A 15,687-nucleotide genomic window follows, 5' to 3' on the forward strand; every position below is an offset into this window, starting at 1 on the left:
TAGCCCTCCGGCCGTTCCTCACTTTATCCCCCGGCCTCTGCTCACTGTAGGCCGCCGCCGCTCACTCTAGGCCACTGTGTGTGACGTTGTGTTTCGTTGTGAAAGCGAAACTACTTTGTTTGGCCTTCCAAAAATGGACACGACTAGAAATCAGTGGTTAAGTTGTATTTACAACACTGTTCCAGAACAGTTTAACCCAAATATTCAGATGTGTGCAGTGCATTTTATGGAGGACTGTTTCCTGATCCTGGTAGAGTAGACTACAATGCCGGCTGTTCTGACTCACGGACTGTAAGTACGTTTTTTTAGTTTTTTTATATTTAAAGCGAGTTTTTTGGGCAGTGTAGAGTAGCGCTTGTTGTTTGTCATTTCTCCGATCACAAATGCAGACATGGTTTTATGTTTACGCGGCGCGATGCGTCATTATAATCCGTAATTATGTCCCCACTGGATGCAACGAATGCCTGGTTTATAATGGGTTTTCATGTTTTTGAATCATCGCTCCGGCCGGACAGGGCATCATCACAGTATGGTGAGGGGCGTAACATTTCCGTCACACGCTTGAGGTATTCGGCCAATCACAACGCACTGGATAGCTGGCCAATCACAGCACACCTCGCTTTTTCTGACCGATGAGCTTTGTAAAAATCGACGCGTTTCAGAAAGGCGGGGCATAGAGGAGAAACAATAATGTACAGTATGTGGAAAATAATGTTTTTTGAACCTTAAACCGCATAAACATGTTTCATTACACCAAATACACAAAATAATGTTCTTTTTAGCAACATCATATGACCCCTTTAACACTTTTGTTTAACTATGTGAATTTGAAAAATGTCTTATGCATCACACTTATCACTGCACTCTTGCTCCAGCGTGGGCATTTAAACGGCTGATTGGAGGGTCTGCAAACACACTTTTTATTTCAGCAGAAAATCCCATCTGAACACAGGGGACTCCTGTTTCATTTACGGCGGGAGAAAGTGGGTCTTCCGGCCCTTTCTTTTTGCCAGTTATGTTTCTGTAATCTAAATGTGGCCTAGATTGTGAGCTTTCCAAGGGTTTCCTGGCAACCAGAGCAGGTCATTGATGAAGTTCACCGATTCCTCCGTGTGTATGTGAGTGTTTGTGAGTGTATGAGAGATTTTTATTTTTTTATTTTTTTGATAGATAATAAGGAACCTCAAGTTACCTATTAACTTGAAGGGATAGTTCATCCAAAAAAGAAAATACTGTCATCACTTGCTTCAGTCCAAACTTTTATGACTTTCTGTATTCTGTGGAATATCTCAGTGTTTTTTTTTTTCTCAATACCTCCTTGGCTGCTGTTAAATTTGTTTGATCTTTTATGTACTACTATTCAAACTCCTTTTAATAGCAGTTTATTCAATGTAAATGTTCCTGCTTGTTTTAACCATTTATTTAAAAACCTAATTTAGAAAATGTACAGTTTTAAGCAATTAATGGCCTATATCAAAATTACCTTTTTACTGAATGTTTCAGAGAAGGTCATTTTATCACAACTTGTTCCATATTTAGATGCGAATGCTGTAATGGATCCAGCCAGGTTCCAGGTGATCCAGCCAGGTTTAGGACCCTTCATGCTACAGAATCTGCCCTCCTTAAGTTTAAGGTTGCCCTTTTTAACAATATTTTATTGGCAGTTGATATTTAAAGGATAGATCTTTTTCGGCTTGTGTTGGTAATTTGTGTTCTGCATCAGCTAAATTAAACAGTGGTGTGCCACAGGGATCTGTTCTTGGGCCTATTTTATTTTCATCATATTTGTGCCTATTGGGCAAAATGTTTCATAAACGCAATATTTTGAATGATCTGTACACTGATGATACCCAGCTATATATCCCAGTTGATCCGTCCTCCAATTGATCTCCATCCTTTGATGCACTTGTACATTGCTTAGCCGAGGCTAAGGCCAGGTTACACAAGTGATTTTCTTCATCTTAATACCAAAAAGACTGAGTGTGTTGTCTTTGCACCCCTTTCTGCCACTAAGGAAATTATAAGTAGGCTGTGTTATAAGATCATCTTAAGAATGTGGGTGTTGTCATGGATTCAGCTTTGGCTCTAGATACGCAGGTCATTAGTGTTGTCAAGACTGGGTTCTCCCAACTCAGAATTATTTTTAAATTAAAACCAATTCTCTCCTTTAAAGACCTGGAAACTGTCATTCATGCATTTGTATCATCACACATTGAGTACTGTAATTCATATATATATATTTTTCTGGGTCAATTATCTCATCTTGCAGTGGCCAGGCTTCTGACTCATACAAAGAAGAGAGAGAGTATAACCCCAATTTTGGTCTCCCTTCACTGGCTGCCTGTAAAATTTAGGTTTGAGTTTTGGAAAGCACTTTGGTCAATGGCATTTATTTTAAACATGCTGTAGAAATAAAATTGGTATTGTATTGTACAATGAAATCCAATGGGGTCCAAAATGGTTTGGTCCATTTGATAAAAAATGGTTCACGGACAAAAAATAATTTCTATCAAAGTGGATGTTGGATGCAAAATTCACTTTTACATGGTGTTTGCATATACAGGTGCATCTCAATAAATTAGAATGTCGTGGAAAAGTTCATTTATTTCAGTAATTCAACTCAAATTGTGAAACTCGTATTAAATAAAGCAGTGTGTGGACACAAACACCCTACAATGATAAAAATCCATTCACTGAATCCCCCAAAAAACTAAACTGTCTCAGTTATCAAGCTGTTTTGATTTTTGGCCCCGCAATGTCTATATAACGTATATAATGTCTCGTAACCTCAAATGCAATGTCTTTGTGAAACTGAAATGTAGAGTTTGTTGTCAATGGAAACCCATTTGGTTGTTATAAATGCAGATTTATTTTTGTCCACAGGAACTTGCCACAAGTGGAAGGACATGCATTGAACATCTGCTTGACTGAGTCTGTGTGGTGAGCATCTTGTATTCTCTATACACACATTGATTTAATATAGCATATTATAGCCATTTTAAAGGACTGTTTTTTTTATTTTTTTATTTATTTTTTGCCCATGTTGCTATAAGATGATCTAATGGCAGACCAAAGAATGGACATCTCCTCCACGATGAATGAGTTCATTTCCCAGAGTTCTGCAGATCTCATCAGCAGTTCCATTGGCACCACGGGCATGGACTACAACCGCAAGAGGAAGGGCAGCACCACCGAGTACCAGTGCGTGAACTCCTGATAGTATAGTTTCGGTTTTCAAAAAAAGCCATTTTAAAGAACTGTTTTTTAATTTTTTTATTTATTTTTTGCCCATGTTGCTATAAGATGATCTAATGGCAGACCAAAGAATGGACATCTCCTCCACGATGAATGAGTTCATTTCCCAGAGTTCTGCAGATCTCATCAGCAGTTCCATTGGCACTACGGGCATGGACTACAACCGCAAGAGGAAGGGCAGCACCACCGAATACCAGTGCGTGAACTCCTGATAGTATAGTTTCGGTTTTCAAAAAAAATTGCCAGTTTATGAATTGTAATATAATAACAATTTTAATGTTGACAGATGAAAAGTGGCATGTTTGCAGTTCACACATCTGTTTTTTCTCCAAAATATCTGAAACACAATGTTTTCTTCACTCATTATCTTAATAATAAATAATATATAAATTATGCAATTATTCATATTTTAAATGATAATATTTTTTGTTATTTATATTAATTATTTATGTGTGTTTATAATTATATTATTTATAATTATTCGATTAAAATTAATTTATAATGTATATATTTAATGTTTTGTTTTACAGGATTGATGGCTTTTCGTTTGAGTGAGTAGAGATGTTTCCTAATATATTTCACAAATTGACCTTACTAATAAGATAATTGAAAAATAATGTAATTAAAAAATTTTTGTTTCATTGACCGTTATGGTTTTTCTTTTGATTTTCACAGTGATAGTATGGACACAGATAAAGATAAGGCAATGGGAAGGTAAATGAATATGAATTACATGCTGTTATCTTTAAATACACAATTTTAAGACATAAAGAGATTAATAAATTAATGATTAATAAATACATATTTTCTCCTAAATCCAGGGATGACCAGCAGGGCCGGATAAAAAATGCCAGGTAAGGTGCAGATTAGATTTTTCTCTGCTTCAGAGGATACATATATATTGTATGTAAATGAGGTGTGTTGCTTGTATGTTTTCAGCTGATTTTTTATTTTATTTTATTTTTTAGGGAGGCTCACAGTCAGATAGAAAAGAGACGCAGGGATAAAATGAACAGTTTTATAGATGAGTTGGCTTCGTTAATCCCCACTTGCAATGCCATGTCTCGCAAGTTGGACAAACTTACTGTACTGCGCATGGCCGTCCAACACATGAAAACATTACGAGGTGAGAGCTTTCTACCACAGAACCGGCCAGAATACATCTGATCGAGCTCATTATGAGTCTAAAACCAAACTTTTTCCACATTTAATTATGCTTGGCTTTTCTCTTTCTCTCTTTTTCTTGTAGGGGCCACCAACCCATACACAGAAGCAAACTATAAGCCAGCATTCTTGTCGGATGATGAATTAAAGCACTTGATTTTAAGGGTGTGTTTAAAATATCAACTCCAAGGCTTTTGAGAATTTATCATGTGGGAAACTTTTAGGATTTGTTTTAAAACTCTCCTTCCCTCTCTCTCCGCAGGCTGCCGATGGCTTCCTCTTTGTAGTTGGCTGCGATCGTGGAAAGATTCTCTTCGTCTCGGAGTCTGTTTATAAAATTCTCAATTACACTCAGGTATATTTTCTTGACAGTGATCTCCATGCTCTGATTCAGTAAAGTTTTTGACGTTAATGCAAACTGTTCTTTTGCACCATTAGAATGATCTGATTGGCCAGAGTTTGTTCGACTACTTGCATCCAAAAGACATTGCCAAAGTGAAAGAGCAGCTGTCATCATCAGACACGGCTCCACGGGAGCGACTCATCGATGCCAAAAGTAAAGTTTGTTTTAATAGGTGTTAGCAGTCATTTTACTCACATTTTAGCCAAAGGCACTTGGACTGATGTTCGGTTCTCTCTGAAGCTGGTCTACCAGTGAAGACTGACATCACTCCCGGCCCCTCCAGACTGTGTTCAGGGGCCCGACGATCTTTCTTCTGTAGAATGAAATGCAACCGTCCGTCTGTCAAGATGGAGGACAAGGACTTCCCCTCAACTTGCTCCAAAAAGAAAGGTATCAGCAGCTTTGCAGGTAGTTTGCATGGGTTAAAAGACTTATGAATAGAGAGAAATAAAAGTAGAAAAAATAGACATTTTAAATAAATAAATAAATAAAGGTTTAAAAAGATAAATTGTTTGTGTGTGTATGTGTGTATATATATATATATATATATATATATATGGTTTTTTGAGAGGACAATATTTGGCCGAGATACAACTATTTGAAAATCTGGAATCTGAAGGTGCAAAAAAATCTAAATATTGAGAAAATCGCCTTTAAAGTTGTCCAAATGAAGTTCTTAGCTATGCATATTACTAAACAAAAATTTAAAAATAAGTATTAAAAAAATACTTATAAAAAAAATATATATATTAGGGTTATATATGAATTGGTAGATATATATATAGAATATTAGCAGAATATAAAATATCTGATATTTGCTGTTTTTCCATTATTTTGTGTTCTCAAATGTGTTCTTTTTTGCTTCAGAGGCTGATGGATAAATCTCTCCCTCTCTCTACAGCAGACCGCAAGAGTTTCTGTACGATCCATAGCACTGGCTACCTAAAAAGCTGGCCGCCCACCAAGATGGGTTTGGACGAGGATAACGAACCCGATAATGAGGGCTGCAACCTCAGCTGTCTAGTGGCCATTGGCCGCCTACATCCGCATATCATCCCCCAGCCCATGAACGGCGACATCCGCGTTAAACCCACAGAATACGTCTCCCGCTACGCTATCGATGGCAAGTTTGTTTTCGTCGACCAGAGGTGAGAAGGTGTTTTTAGATCCATGTGGCATTATCTGCAAGAATGATCCAATTCCAGAATGTTTTCTAGATCTTTTATAGGGCACCAGCTAAACTTTTAGATGCACTTTAGTATACGCCTTTAAGGCTCAAAAGACCACTAATAATGTCTGGGGTGAGCAGATTTGCTTACTTGCTAAAATGAGATTTGAATTGTCAGAAACCTCAAGGGTCTACAAGTATTGATTTCAGTTATTGTCAGTGGATTAGCATCTCATTTAATTCATTGTTTCCATTTAGGGCGACAGCCATCCTGGCGTACTTGCCTCAGGAGCTTCTAGGAACGTCATTTTATGAGTATTTTCACCAGGATGATATCGGTCACCTCGCCGAGTGCCACAGACAAGGTTTCTGTTTTATTAGCTTGATCACCTAATTCATACCATTTGTAAATGAATGTTTAAAAAGTGCTTTACTCTTATAATGCCAGTCAATATCACGTTTGTAATAAATGCTCATTTGCTTTTTTACTTCAGTGCTACAGATGAGAGAAAAGATTCATACAAACTGTTATAAATTCAAGATAAAAGACGGCTCTTTCATCACTCTGAGGAGCCGCTGGTTCAGCTTCATGAACCCCTGGACCAAAGAGGTGGAATATATAGTCTCTACAAACACTGTGGTTTCGTAAGTGTCACATCATATAATGTTTGTGAATGGTTGTTTTTTGAATCGGGCAGAGGAAATGAGCACAGGCCCCACTGACGTAATTCATGATCTAATAAATTTGCCTTTCATACACTACTTAAAAACTAATTTACTTCAGTGTTATCGTACACAAATAATTAGTGCATGTAATTGTAAAAAAAAATAATAATAATGTAACGCCCTCTGCCTTTAAAACACCCTTTCTGATGACATACTGAAGAAAAAATGATTTTAAAAATAACATTATTTGTAAATCAATTAAATAATATATTATAAAACATGAAAATAATAATTATTAATATATTAATATAAATATAACTATAATTATACAAACAATCCAATGTATATTAAATAATATACTATAATATATAATACTAATAGTATACAATTAATAAATATTAATAGAAATAAACACATTAATAATACAATTTTATGTATGTGTATTTTTTAAACAGTTTATTGTAATACATTAGTATTAATAATAATAATACAAATACTATTATTTAATAAAAATGTTATTTAATATATGTGTGTGTATATATTTCTGTTAAATTGAATTATAGAGAATAGTTTTATAGTAAATAGTTTTATTATAGTAAATAAATTATAATAAGAAGAAATGAAATAATATACAAATCTATTAAAAGTATTATGTAATAGTATTAGTTTTATTTTTATATATACTATATTTTGTATATGATGTGTATTAATAATGATGATGGTGATGATGATGATAATATTATTTATTAAACCGTTTTATATAAAACATGTTTATTATTATTATTAACAATAAAAGAATAAGTTCAGACCCTGCCAGTTTTTTAACTCTGCAATGTCACATTTTGAATGTCAATGGTATTTTTCTATTAATTACATTCTAATGCAGAATGATATTGCTGAATGGGGTTGTTTCAGGGGCAGTATGCTGGAAGGAGCAGACCCTAGTTATTCCCAGTCAGCCTCGTCCCCTCAGAGCATGGACAGCGCTTTAACATCAGGAGACGGTGAGATCACTTTCCAGCTGAGCAGTTTCTCTTGCAGATCTCTTTTTTTTTTACATTTATGTGCGTATGTTTCTGGCAGGTGGGGGGAAGCGTCCTCTTCAGACGGTTCCTGGTATTCCAGGAGGGACTAGAGCGGGAGCTGGCAAGATTGGACGCATGATAGCCGAGGAAGTGATGGAGATTCAGAGGTACGTGCAGCATCCGGCACATTTAGGTTGCACTGCAATATTGTTCACAAAAACGATATTTGATTCTATAATGATGTCCTGCCCCCAGGATTCGAGGCTCCTCCCCTTCTAGCTGTGGCTCCAGTCCTTTAAATATCACTGCCACACCCCCACCTGACACCTGCTCTCCAGGGGGAAAGAAGGTGAGAGAGCCGCCTCGCAAAATCACTCTTTGACCACATTTACACCTACAGTTAAAGCAATAATTCACCAAAAAAAGAACTTTTGCTGAAAGTTTACCCTCAGGCTATCCAAGATGCAGATGAGTTTGTTTCTTCATCAAAACATATTTGGGGAAATTTAGCATTACATCACTCTGCAGTGAATGGGTGCCGTCAGAATGATAGTCCAAACAGCTGATAAAAACACAATAATTTACAAACCATCAATTAATGTCTTGTGAAGTGAAAAACTGTGTGTCTGTAGAAAATCCATTGGCAAAAATACCAGTCAATAATCCAAAATGAACGCAGAAATTTGCAGCAAATTTAAATTTTTGGTTAAACTGTTCCTTTTGGGCAAGACACCCCAGGTGACTGATTAAAGCAAGATTACATTTTTAATTTTCATAAATTTCCTGAACAAAAATCTGAACATTGGGTAAAGCCAGGTTCAGAATTATTCTAAAATATTTACTAAGGGGACTTTGGACGTCTCTTTTTATCACTCCAAAAATCAGAAAATACTGTCAACACAGTTTTCACGTTTTTAGGAATAAAATGCTTTATAATGTATAAAATATGGCAACAAAGCCCTCTGTAAAAACCTTCAGAATAAAACCGTAAAGTTTGGTATATGGAAGTGCTTTTAAAGGCTGTTTTCTCAAAATTTACAGATGCAAATAGATAAAGTGCAATAAAAAAAACATTTAAAAATATATGACCCTGGAGCACAAAAGCAGTCTTAAGTCGCTGGGGTATATTAGTAGCAATAGCCAAAAATACATTGTATGGGTGTATACAAAATTATCGATTTTTCTTTTATGCCAAAAATCATTAGGACATTAAGTAAAGATCATGTTCCATGAAGATATTTAGTAAATTTCCTACTGTAAATATATCAAAACTTGATTCATGATTAGTAATATGCATTGCTAAGAACTTCACTTGGACAACTTTAGAGGCGATTTTCTCCATATTTTGATTTTCCAGATTTTCAAATAGTTGTATCTCGGCCAAATATTGTCCGATCCTAACAAACCATACATCAATGGAAAGCTTATTTATTCAGCTTTTATGTGATGCATAAATCTCAATTTAGAAAAATTTACCCTTATGACTGGTTTTGTGGTGCAAGGTCACATATATTTTTTTTGAATGTTTTCTTTAAATACTCTGAAATAGTATGTTATGAAAAAAACAAATGGCTCCAAATCTAAAAATTGACCAGTGCATGAAAAATGATTCTTTTACGTTACAGTTTTGTTTTTCTGTAACATTTTCATCTTTTAGATTCAAAATGGTGGAACTCCAGATCTGCCTTCAGCAGGAATTGTGCCTGGGCCCGATTCGATAGGATACCCATATTCAAATAACTCATTAATGAGTGAGTACACTGAATCAATCTCGCATAAGTGAATCACATGTAATATTCTCTAGCAAGTGCACTAAATGAATCTCCGCCTGCAGGTGACAACTCCCATCTCAGTATTGACATCATGGAAGAGCCCGGATCCAGCAGCCCCAGTAACGACGAGGCAGCCATGGCCGTCATCATGAGCCTCCTAGAAGCTGACGCTGGCCTCGGCGGTCCTGTGGATTTCAGCGACCTTCCCTGGCCTTTGTGAAACCACAGCGGACTCCCATCAGGATGCTCTTTGGGTCCAAGGCTAAACAGGTCTAACTGCAGGTCACCGCAGCTGCTCGGCACAGCAGAGGCTCCTGGACAGGAAGTGCACCGCAGTGGTGTGCGGAGGCTAACATGCTGCGGCCGTTACATACAGGACCTCCTACACAAAGCACACAGAATGGGTGAGATGCATACTTATTTCCAGGCTCCTGGACAGGAAGTGCACCGCAGCGGTGTGCGGAGGCTAACGCGCTGTGGCTGTTAGATACGGGACCTCCTACTCAAAGAACACAGAATCAATGGTTGAGCTGCATACTTCTTTCCAACCGCCTCCTGCTGAAAGGAGATCTGTGCATTTCCCACGATTCTCCCACGATTTTTCACGACCTGCCTGGTTCTCTGTAAATATCGGCCTGGATTATTCCTGTGGTTCCCATCAGCAAACATGGATATCTTTCTATACATATATAAATATATATACCGTTTTGTTTGTGTTTTAATGTTTTTACACTACAAAAGTTGTTGAAATGTTAAATATTCTATATGCAGATTGTAACTAATATTGTAATTCTATTATGTAAGATTTCTTTATGCAAAATATATATATGGTAAAAGTGTAATGTGTCAGCAGTGGATATTTTTAAAATAAAAAAAACTTGTCTTTAACATTTCCGGTTCTCCCCCACACCACAGATTATCAATGTCTTTTAGAGAATTGCTAGAGATGATTCCTCATGGAGCTCCTCATGCCTGCTTCAGCTGATGTCTCTTTCCCTGGCTTTTGATTGGTCCGTGGCTGAGATATTTTTGTTCTATGTTGCCATCCAGTGGTAAAATTAAATGTGTTGTCAGGGGAATGGTTTGACAATTGAGATCTGAAAAATCAATTAGCGCCATTGTGAATTATTTTGTAGGTCAAAATCATTTTATTAGCATAATTCAAAATTAATTGAATTAGTGTGACATAAAAAGTGTGATGGGATTTTTTTGAATATCAAATGTTTCTTGAGCACCAAATCAGCATATTAGACTGATTTCTGAAGGATCATGTGACACTGAAGACTGGAGTAATGATACTGAAAATTCAGGTTTTTCTATCACAGGAATTAAATTACATTTCAAAATATATTAAAGTAGAGAACAGTTATTTCCAATTGTTGTAATTTTTCATTTTGTAGTTTTGATCAAAGTAATGCAGCTTTGAAGAGTATAATGGACTTCTTTAAAAAAAAAACATTAAACAACCGTATCGACCCCAATCTTTTGAATTGTAATGTATATAGATGTTTATGTAAATAAGTTTTTAAATATTTCATAAAATAATTCAATTAACGTTGCTCCTGGACAGGAAGTGCACCGCAGTGGTGTGCGGAGGCTAACATGCTGCGGCCGTTACATACAGGACCTCCTACACAAAGCACACAGAATGGTTGAGCTGCATACTTCTTTCCAACCGCCTCCTGCTGAAAGGAGATCTGTGCATTTCCCACGATTCTCCCACGATTTTTCACGACCTGCCTGGTTCTCTGTAAATATCGGCCTGGATTATTCCTGTGGTTCCCATCAGCAAACATGGATATCTTTCTATACATATATAAATATATATACCGTTTTGTTTGTGTTTTAATGTTTTTACACTACAAAAGTTGTTGAAATGTTAAATATTCTATATGCAGATTGTAACTAATATTGTAATTCTATTATGTAAGATTTCTTTATGCAAAATATATATATGGTAAAAGTGTAATGTGTCAGCAGTGGATATTTTTAAAATAAAAAAAACTTGTCTTTAACATTTCCGGTTCTCCCCCACACCACAGATTATCAATGTCTTTTAGAGAATTGCTAGAGATGATTCCTCATGGAGCTCCTCATGCCTGCTTCAGCTGATGTCTCTTTCCCTGGCTTTTGATTGGTCCGTGGCTGAGATATTTTTGTTCTATGTTGCCATCCAGTGGTAAAATTAAATGTGTTGTCAGGGGAATGGTTTGACAATTGAGATCTGAAAAATCAATTAGCGCCATTGTGAATTATTTTGTAGGTCAAAATCATTTTATTAGCATAATTCAAAATTAATTGAATTAGTGTGACATAAAAAGTGTGATGGGATTTTTTTGAATATCAAATGTTTCTTGAGCACCAAATCAGCATATTAGACTGATTTCTGAAGGATCATGTGACACTGAAGACTGGAGTAATGATACTGAAAATTCAGGTTTTTCTATCACAGGAATTAAATTACATTTCAAAATATATTAAAGTAGAGAACAGTTATTTCCAATTGTAATAATTTTTCATTTTGTAGTTTTGATCAAAGTAATGCAGCTTTGAAGAGTATAATGGACTTCTTTAAAAAAAAAACATTAAACAACCGTATCGACCCCAATCTTTTGAATTGTAATGTATATAGATGTTTATGTAAATAAGTTTTTAAATATTTCATAAAATAATTCAATTAACGTTTTTTGCATTGACATTTTCATGACAATACAATGGATACAAACGTGCTTAATTGTTACAAAAATGCATATTAAAATAGTCTTAGCTTCTATGCAAAATCTCATTTTTAGGTGAAATTTAAATCTTCCTGGGATCCACCTATAAAATTTTATGAAAACATTAATTCCTTTGTCTAGTCATTTCTACATTTAGAACCAAATAAACCAAGCATGCTGATTTGATCATGTTTATTAAAATAACATTTCTCAAGCGGTACACGAGAGGAATTTCTCTCTTGATGCACCTCACTGCAACCACAAATAACATCAAAATGAAAAGTACTGTAAAATAACATGTGACATCATTTCAGTACTCATTCATTGGCCATGCATCACAGTGAAGCTCCACAGGTGCTCCGTTACGCCCCGTCCACGTCAAAACCAGAAGGGATTCTCATTTTATCGCATGATGTCACTCCCTCGCTCGCAGGGTGTTCCAGTGGGTTGTGCTCCTTTTTATTGCTAAGTTAAACAGCCACACAGCACCACAACATAGTACAGTCACTTCAGATACTAATCAAAGGAGTGATTATCAACTTTGAGTGTCTAATTTAAAAAAAACTCCTTTGGTTGAGGTCTATGTGGGAAAGAAAGGCAGTGTCCAAAGGTCATGTGCTGCCACAGCGATCGTCTTTGACACTCTTAAGGCAGGAGAGGACTTGAAAGGCAATGTGGTCTTGGCAGCAGGACTTGGCTGGCCTCTCTCTGCAGTGCTCCAGTGGTGACACGTGTGTGTGTTGGTCAAATGGCTGGGGATGAGGCATCGGGATCAGGATCATACTGGTGGCTGGGCTGAGGGTGGTTGGGGAGGATGTCTAGTTCATCCACCTGAGGCCCGGGGTGCATCACCACCAGCTGGTCCTGAGGGATGTCTGCGGCTGCTGCGGCCAGGTTGGTGATGGACTTGCTTTTCACGCACTGGAAGTCCACGTGTCGGCTTTTGCCTTCCTCTTTCTCCCATGACATACGGATGAAGGGCCGCTGGACGTAGTTGTAAATGACCTCAGGACGTCCGCCGGGTCGCTTCTTTACCTTCTCTTTGTAGGTTGGGTAACCTAGGTGCAAACATAGGAACAGCATTAGCAAGAATGCAAATTAAAGGGATAGTTAACATTATCTAAAAAAAATCTGTAAGTATTCACTTTCATGTTGTTCAAAACCCGTAAGTCTTTTTTTGTGTGTGTGGAATATAATGGAAGATATTTTGAAGAATGTTGGTAACCAAACATTTTGATTCCTATTGACACACAATGGAAGTCAATGGGAACCGAAACTGTTTGGTTACCAACAGAGTATGTGAGCGGAGTGGCGTGATTTTGCCTGGAGCTAGGAGCGGATTTTTTGAAAGTCGGAGCGTTGAGGTTTTCACTCGCTCCGAGAATGCTCAGCTACCGCTCCGTCACGAGCACAAATTATGCCAACTCACGCATTAAACATAATTAGTTAGCTTGACAGATATGTGGATCACATATGAAGGTTAAAATGGCAATGGACGAGTGCGGGAGGTTAAAGCATGTTGTAAGTTGTACAGTTTGTTAATCTCCGCTCGAAACTAATGTGCTGCTACATTGCTGCACACGGACAGAACACACAAGCTCGCACATAATGTACAGATCGCGCGCATACATTCAGGAATGAAGAAAATTTGGTCAACGCTGTCCTGTGATTTATCAGCTTAAAAACGGAAAAGTTACAGCATATTCTTTCTGTTTCTGAAGTAACTACCCTCAGCTTCGCCATAGTAGAGAGACGTTGCACAGACAAGTAAGCTAAGCGAGTTAAGCAGTCATTTAATATGGACTTGGGCTAATTGTAGTGTTCCAATAAACCATGTTAAAACTATTCTTCTAGTATTATGCATTTATTTTTCGTTTAATATAATTTCTGAACAGAACTTTGATTTTTCAAGCATAGTGAAATAATTTAGCCGCAGAGCGATGTTTCTGATCAGTGGAGCGGGAAATGGTGAACTCGGAGCGGAGTGATTATTGAATGCTTGGGAGCGCGGAGGGGAAATTGTTGCCACTCCACTCCGCTCACATACTCTGGTTACCAACATTATTTAAAATATTTTCTATTATAAAACAGTGTATGGTTGATAGTCCCTTTAAATGTGTGTAATGTGTGAATAAGCTCATTTCATTTCAGGTTGATCTGAAAGCAGCCGATTGAAAGCCATCTTATCCACATCCTGTTATTCAGTCTCTTACCTTCGATGCCTAATCGAATTTTCTTCAGTCCTCTCTCCTTCAGAACAGACTTGGCCACGTCTCGGTTTTCAATGTATTTGAAGAAGCGGTATAGTTTTGTGCTGTATATAACTGTGTGACACAAAGACAAAACCATTATGACCTTGATTCATACGAATACATTCCTTACAAACCTACAATGATCTTTGATACATCCAGACTTTTCTGGCTAAAAACTAAAATCTTGCTTATGTTAGGGAGTTGCTATGTGGTTGCTAGGGTGTTTTATCATCTACAAGGTCAAAATCATAACACAACAAGCTGCACAGTTTGCGGTATCATTCATGTTTGTAGCAATATGGGTTAAAGGTGTTCAAAAACCACAAGCGCACACCACTAATGACCACGAACAATCAATTCTAATAACCCCCCCCTAGAAATGACCCATAATGCAGTGATTGACATAGAGATAACAGTGTGTAATTGAGGTGCAGCTGAAGTAAACTGACTCTGTGAGTATTCCTCTCCCATCTGCGGCGGATATTCCTCATCCCAGTCCACCACGTCGTCGTCGGTCAGCACCACCACATGACACTCCCTCTCTCCGCTCTGAGCGCTGGCCACCATCAGGGGCAGCACCATCTCCTCCAGATAGAACTCAAACTGCCGCCGGGCGCCATCATTAGACAGCTCATGCATGAGTGCACCTGCAGCCCACATGTTCCAGAGCGTTATTCAAATCAGCTCATAACGATTCAGCAGCTGACTCACTGATTCAATCCAGCCATATAATGACATATACATGATACTTTCAATTAAAAAAGCAATTACAATGTAAACCGGTCACGCTAACAGCATCCAGTGACCCATATCTGGCAATCACATCGGATACAGCACTGACCTACTTCTGCTCTCTCGCATCTACCATCCTCAGTCATCCAAAACGCTCGGAATACCATCCAGCTCCGCCGTTGCCGTGACAATCAGAGCGTTTTCCGGCACAAAAAGACTAATCCGTTTGGGGCATTTGTCATGTTAATAGATACTCACTGAGGTCTCTGCACTTGATGGTGCTGTAGTCGAAGGCGATGCAAAGGTAGTCACATGCCTCTCTCAGCTCCGGAATGGATATCCCATCAGGGCAACGGATTATCCCCGATTTGTAGTAATCCTGCTAGTTAAAAGGGAAACACAGAGGAAAAACAAACAGGCGGCCATTACTGAAGCAGCACTTATTCCAAAGAGAAGCAAATGGCTCCGATGCCAGATAGACACACACCCCCCCCTGCTTTTCCCACTCTTCACACGCACTGATCCATTTAAAG

The 15,687-nt window shown here is 37.6% G+C and overlaps 2 protein-coding genes across 11 annotated transcripts in view; one reads left to right on the forward strand and one right to left on the reverse strand.

Annotated features, from left to right (window-relative positions):
- Positions 1-9,851, forward strand: part of LOC107707455 (aryl hydrocarbon receptor nuclear translocator-like protein 1) — a 17,710-nt gene extending 7,859 nt beyond the window's left edge. For 3 of the 6 annotated variants that reach the window (XM_016511455.1, XM_016511453.1, XM_016511456.1), the window contains exons 2-19: positions 2,884-2,940; positions 3,054-3,201; positions 3,786-3,806; positions 3,931-3,969; positions 4,077-4,109; positions 4,224-4,381; positions 4,505-4,584; positions 4,682-4,774; positions 4,858-4,975; positions 5,063-5,230; positions 5,724-5,970; positions 6,249-6,355; positions 6,485-6,635; positions 7,572-7,660; positions 7,740-7,848; positions 7,937-8,030; positions 9,339-9,432; positions 9,516-9,851. In XM_016511455.1, coding sequence (XP_016366941.1) covers positions 3,062-3,201; positions 3,786-3,806; positions 3,931-3,969; positions 4,077-4,109; positions 4,224-4,381; positions 4,505-4,584; positions 4,682-4,774; positions 4,858-4,975; positions 5,063-5,230; positions 5,724-5,970; positions 6,249-6,355; positions 6,485-6,635; positions 7,572-7,660; positions 7,740-7,848; positions 7,937-8,030; positions 9,339-9,432; positions 9,516-9,673 — 1,899 coding nt within the window. In that variant the 5' untranslated portion in view covers positions 2,884-2,940; positions 3,054-3,061 and the 3' untranslated portion in view covers positions 9,674-9,851. Of the gene's footprint in view, positions 1-2,883; positions 2,941-3,053; positions 3,202-3,308; positions 3,452-3,785; positions 3,807-3,930; positions 3,970-4,076; positions 4,110-4,223; positions 4,382-4,504; positions 4,585-4,681; positions 4,775-4,857; positions 4,976-5,062; positions 5,231-5,723; positions 5,971-6,248; positions 6,356-6,484; positions 6,636-7,571; positions 7,661-7,739; positions 7,849-7,936; positions 8,031-9,338; positions 9,433-9,515 lie in introns of those variants that run through there. The other 3 variants (XM_016511457.1, XM_016511454.1, XM_016511458.1) reach the window with 3 other exon arrangements.
- A 2,497-nt stretch (positions 9,852-12,348) lies between these two features.
- LOC107707457 (BTB/POZ domain-containing protein 10-like) overlaps positions 12,349-15,687 on the reverse strand; it is a 16,786-nt gene continuing 13,447 nt past the window's right edge. For all 5 annotated transcript variants that reach the window (XM_016511465.1, XM_016511466.1, XM_016511464.1 and 2 more), the window contains one exon: positions 12,349-13,228. In XM_016511465.1, the coding sequence (XP_016366951.1) occupies positions 12,915-13,228 (314 nt within the window). In that variant the 3' untranslated portion in view covers positions 12,349-12,914. The remainder of the gene's footprint in view (positions 13,229-15,687) is intronic.

Source organism: Sinocyclocheilus rhinocerous, unplaced genomic scaffold (genome assembly GCF_001515625.1).
Source record: "Sinocyclocheilus rhinocerous isolate Xijiao unplaced genomic scaffold, SAMN03320098_v1.1 scaffold534, whole genome shotgun sequence".
NCBI lineage: Eukaryota > Metazoa > Chordata > Actinopteri > Cypriniformes > Cyprinidae > Sinocyclocheilus > Sinocyclocheilus rhinocerous.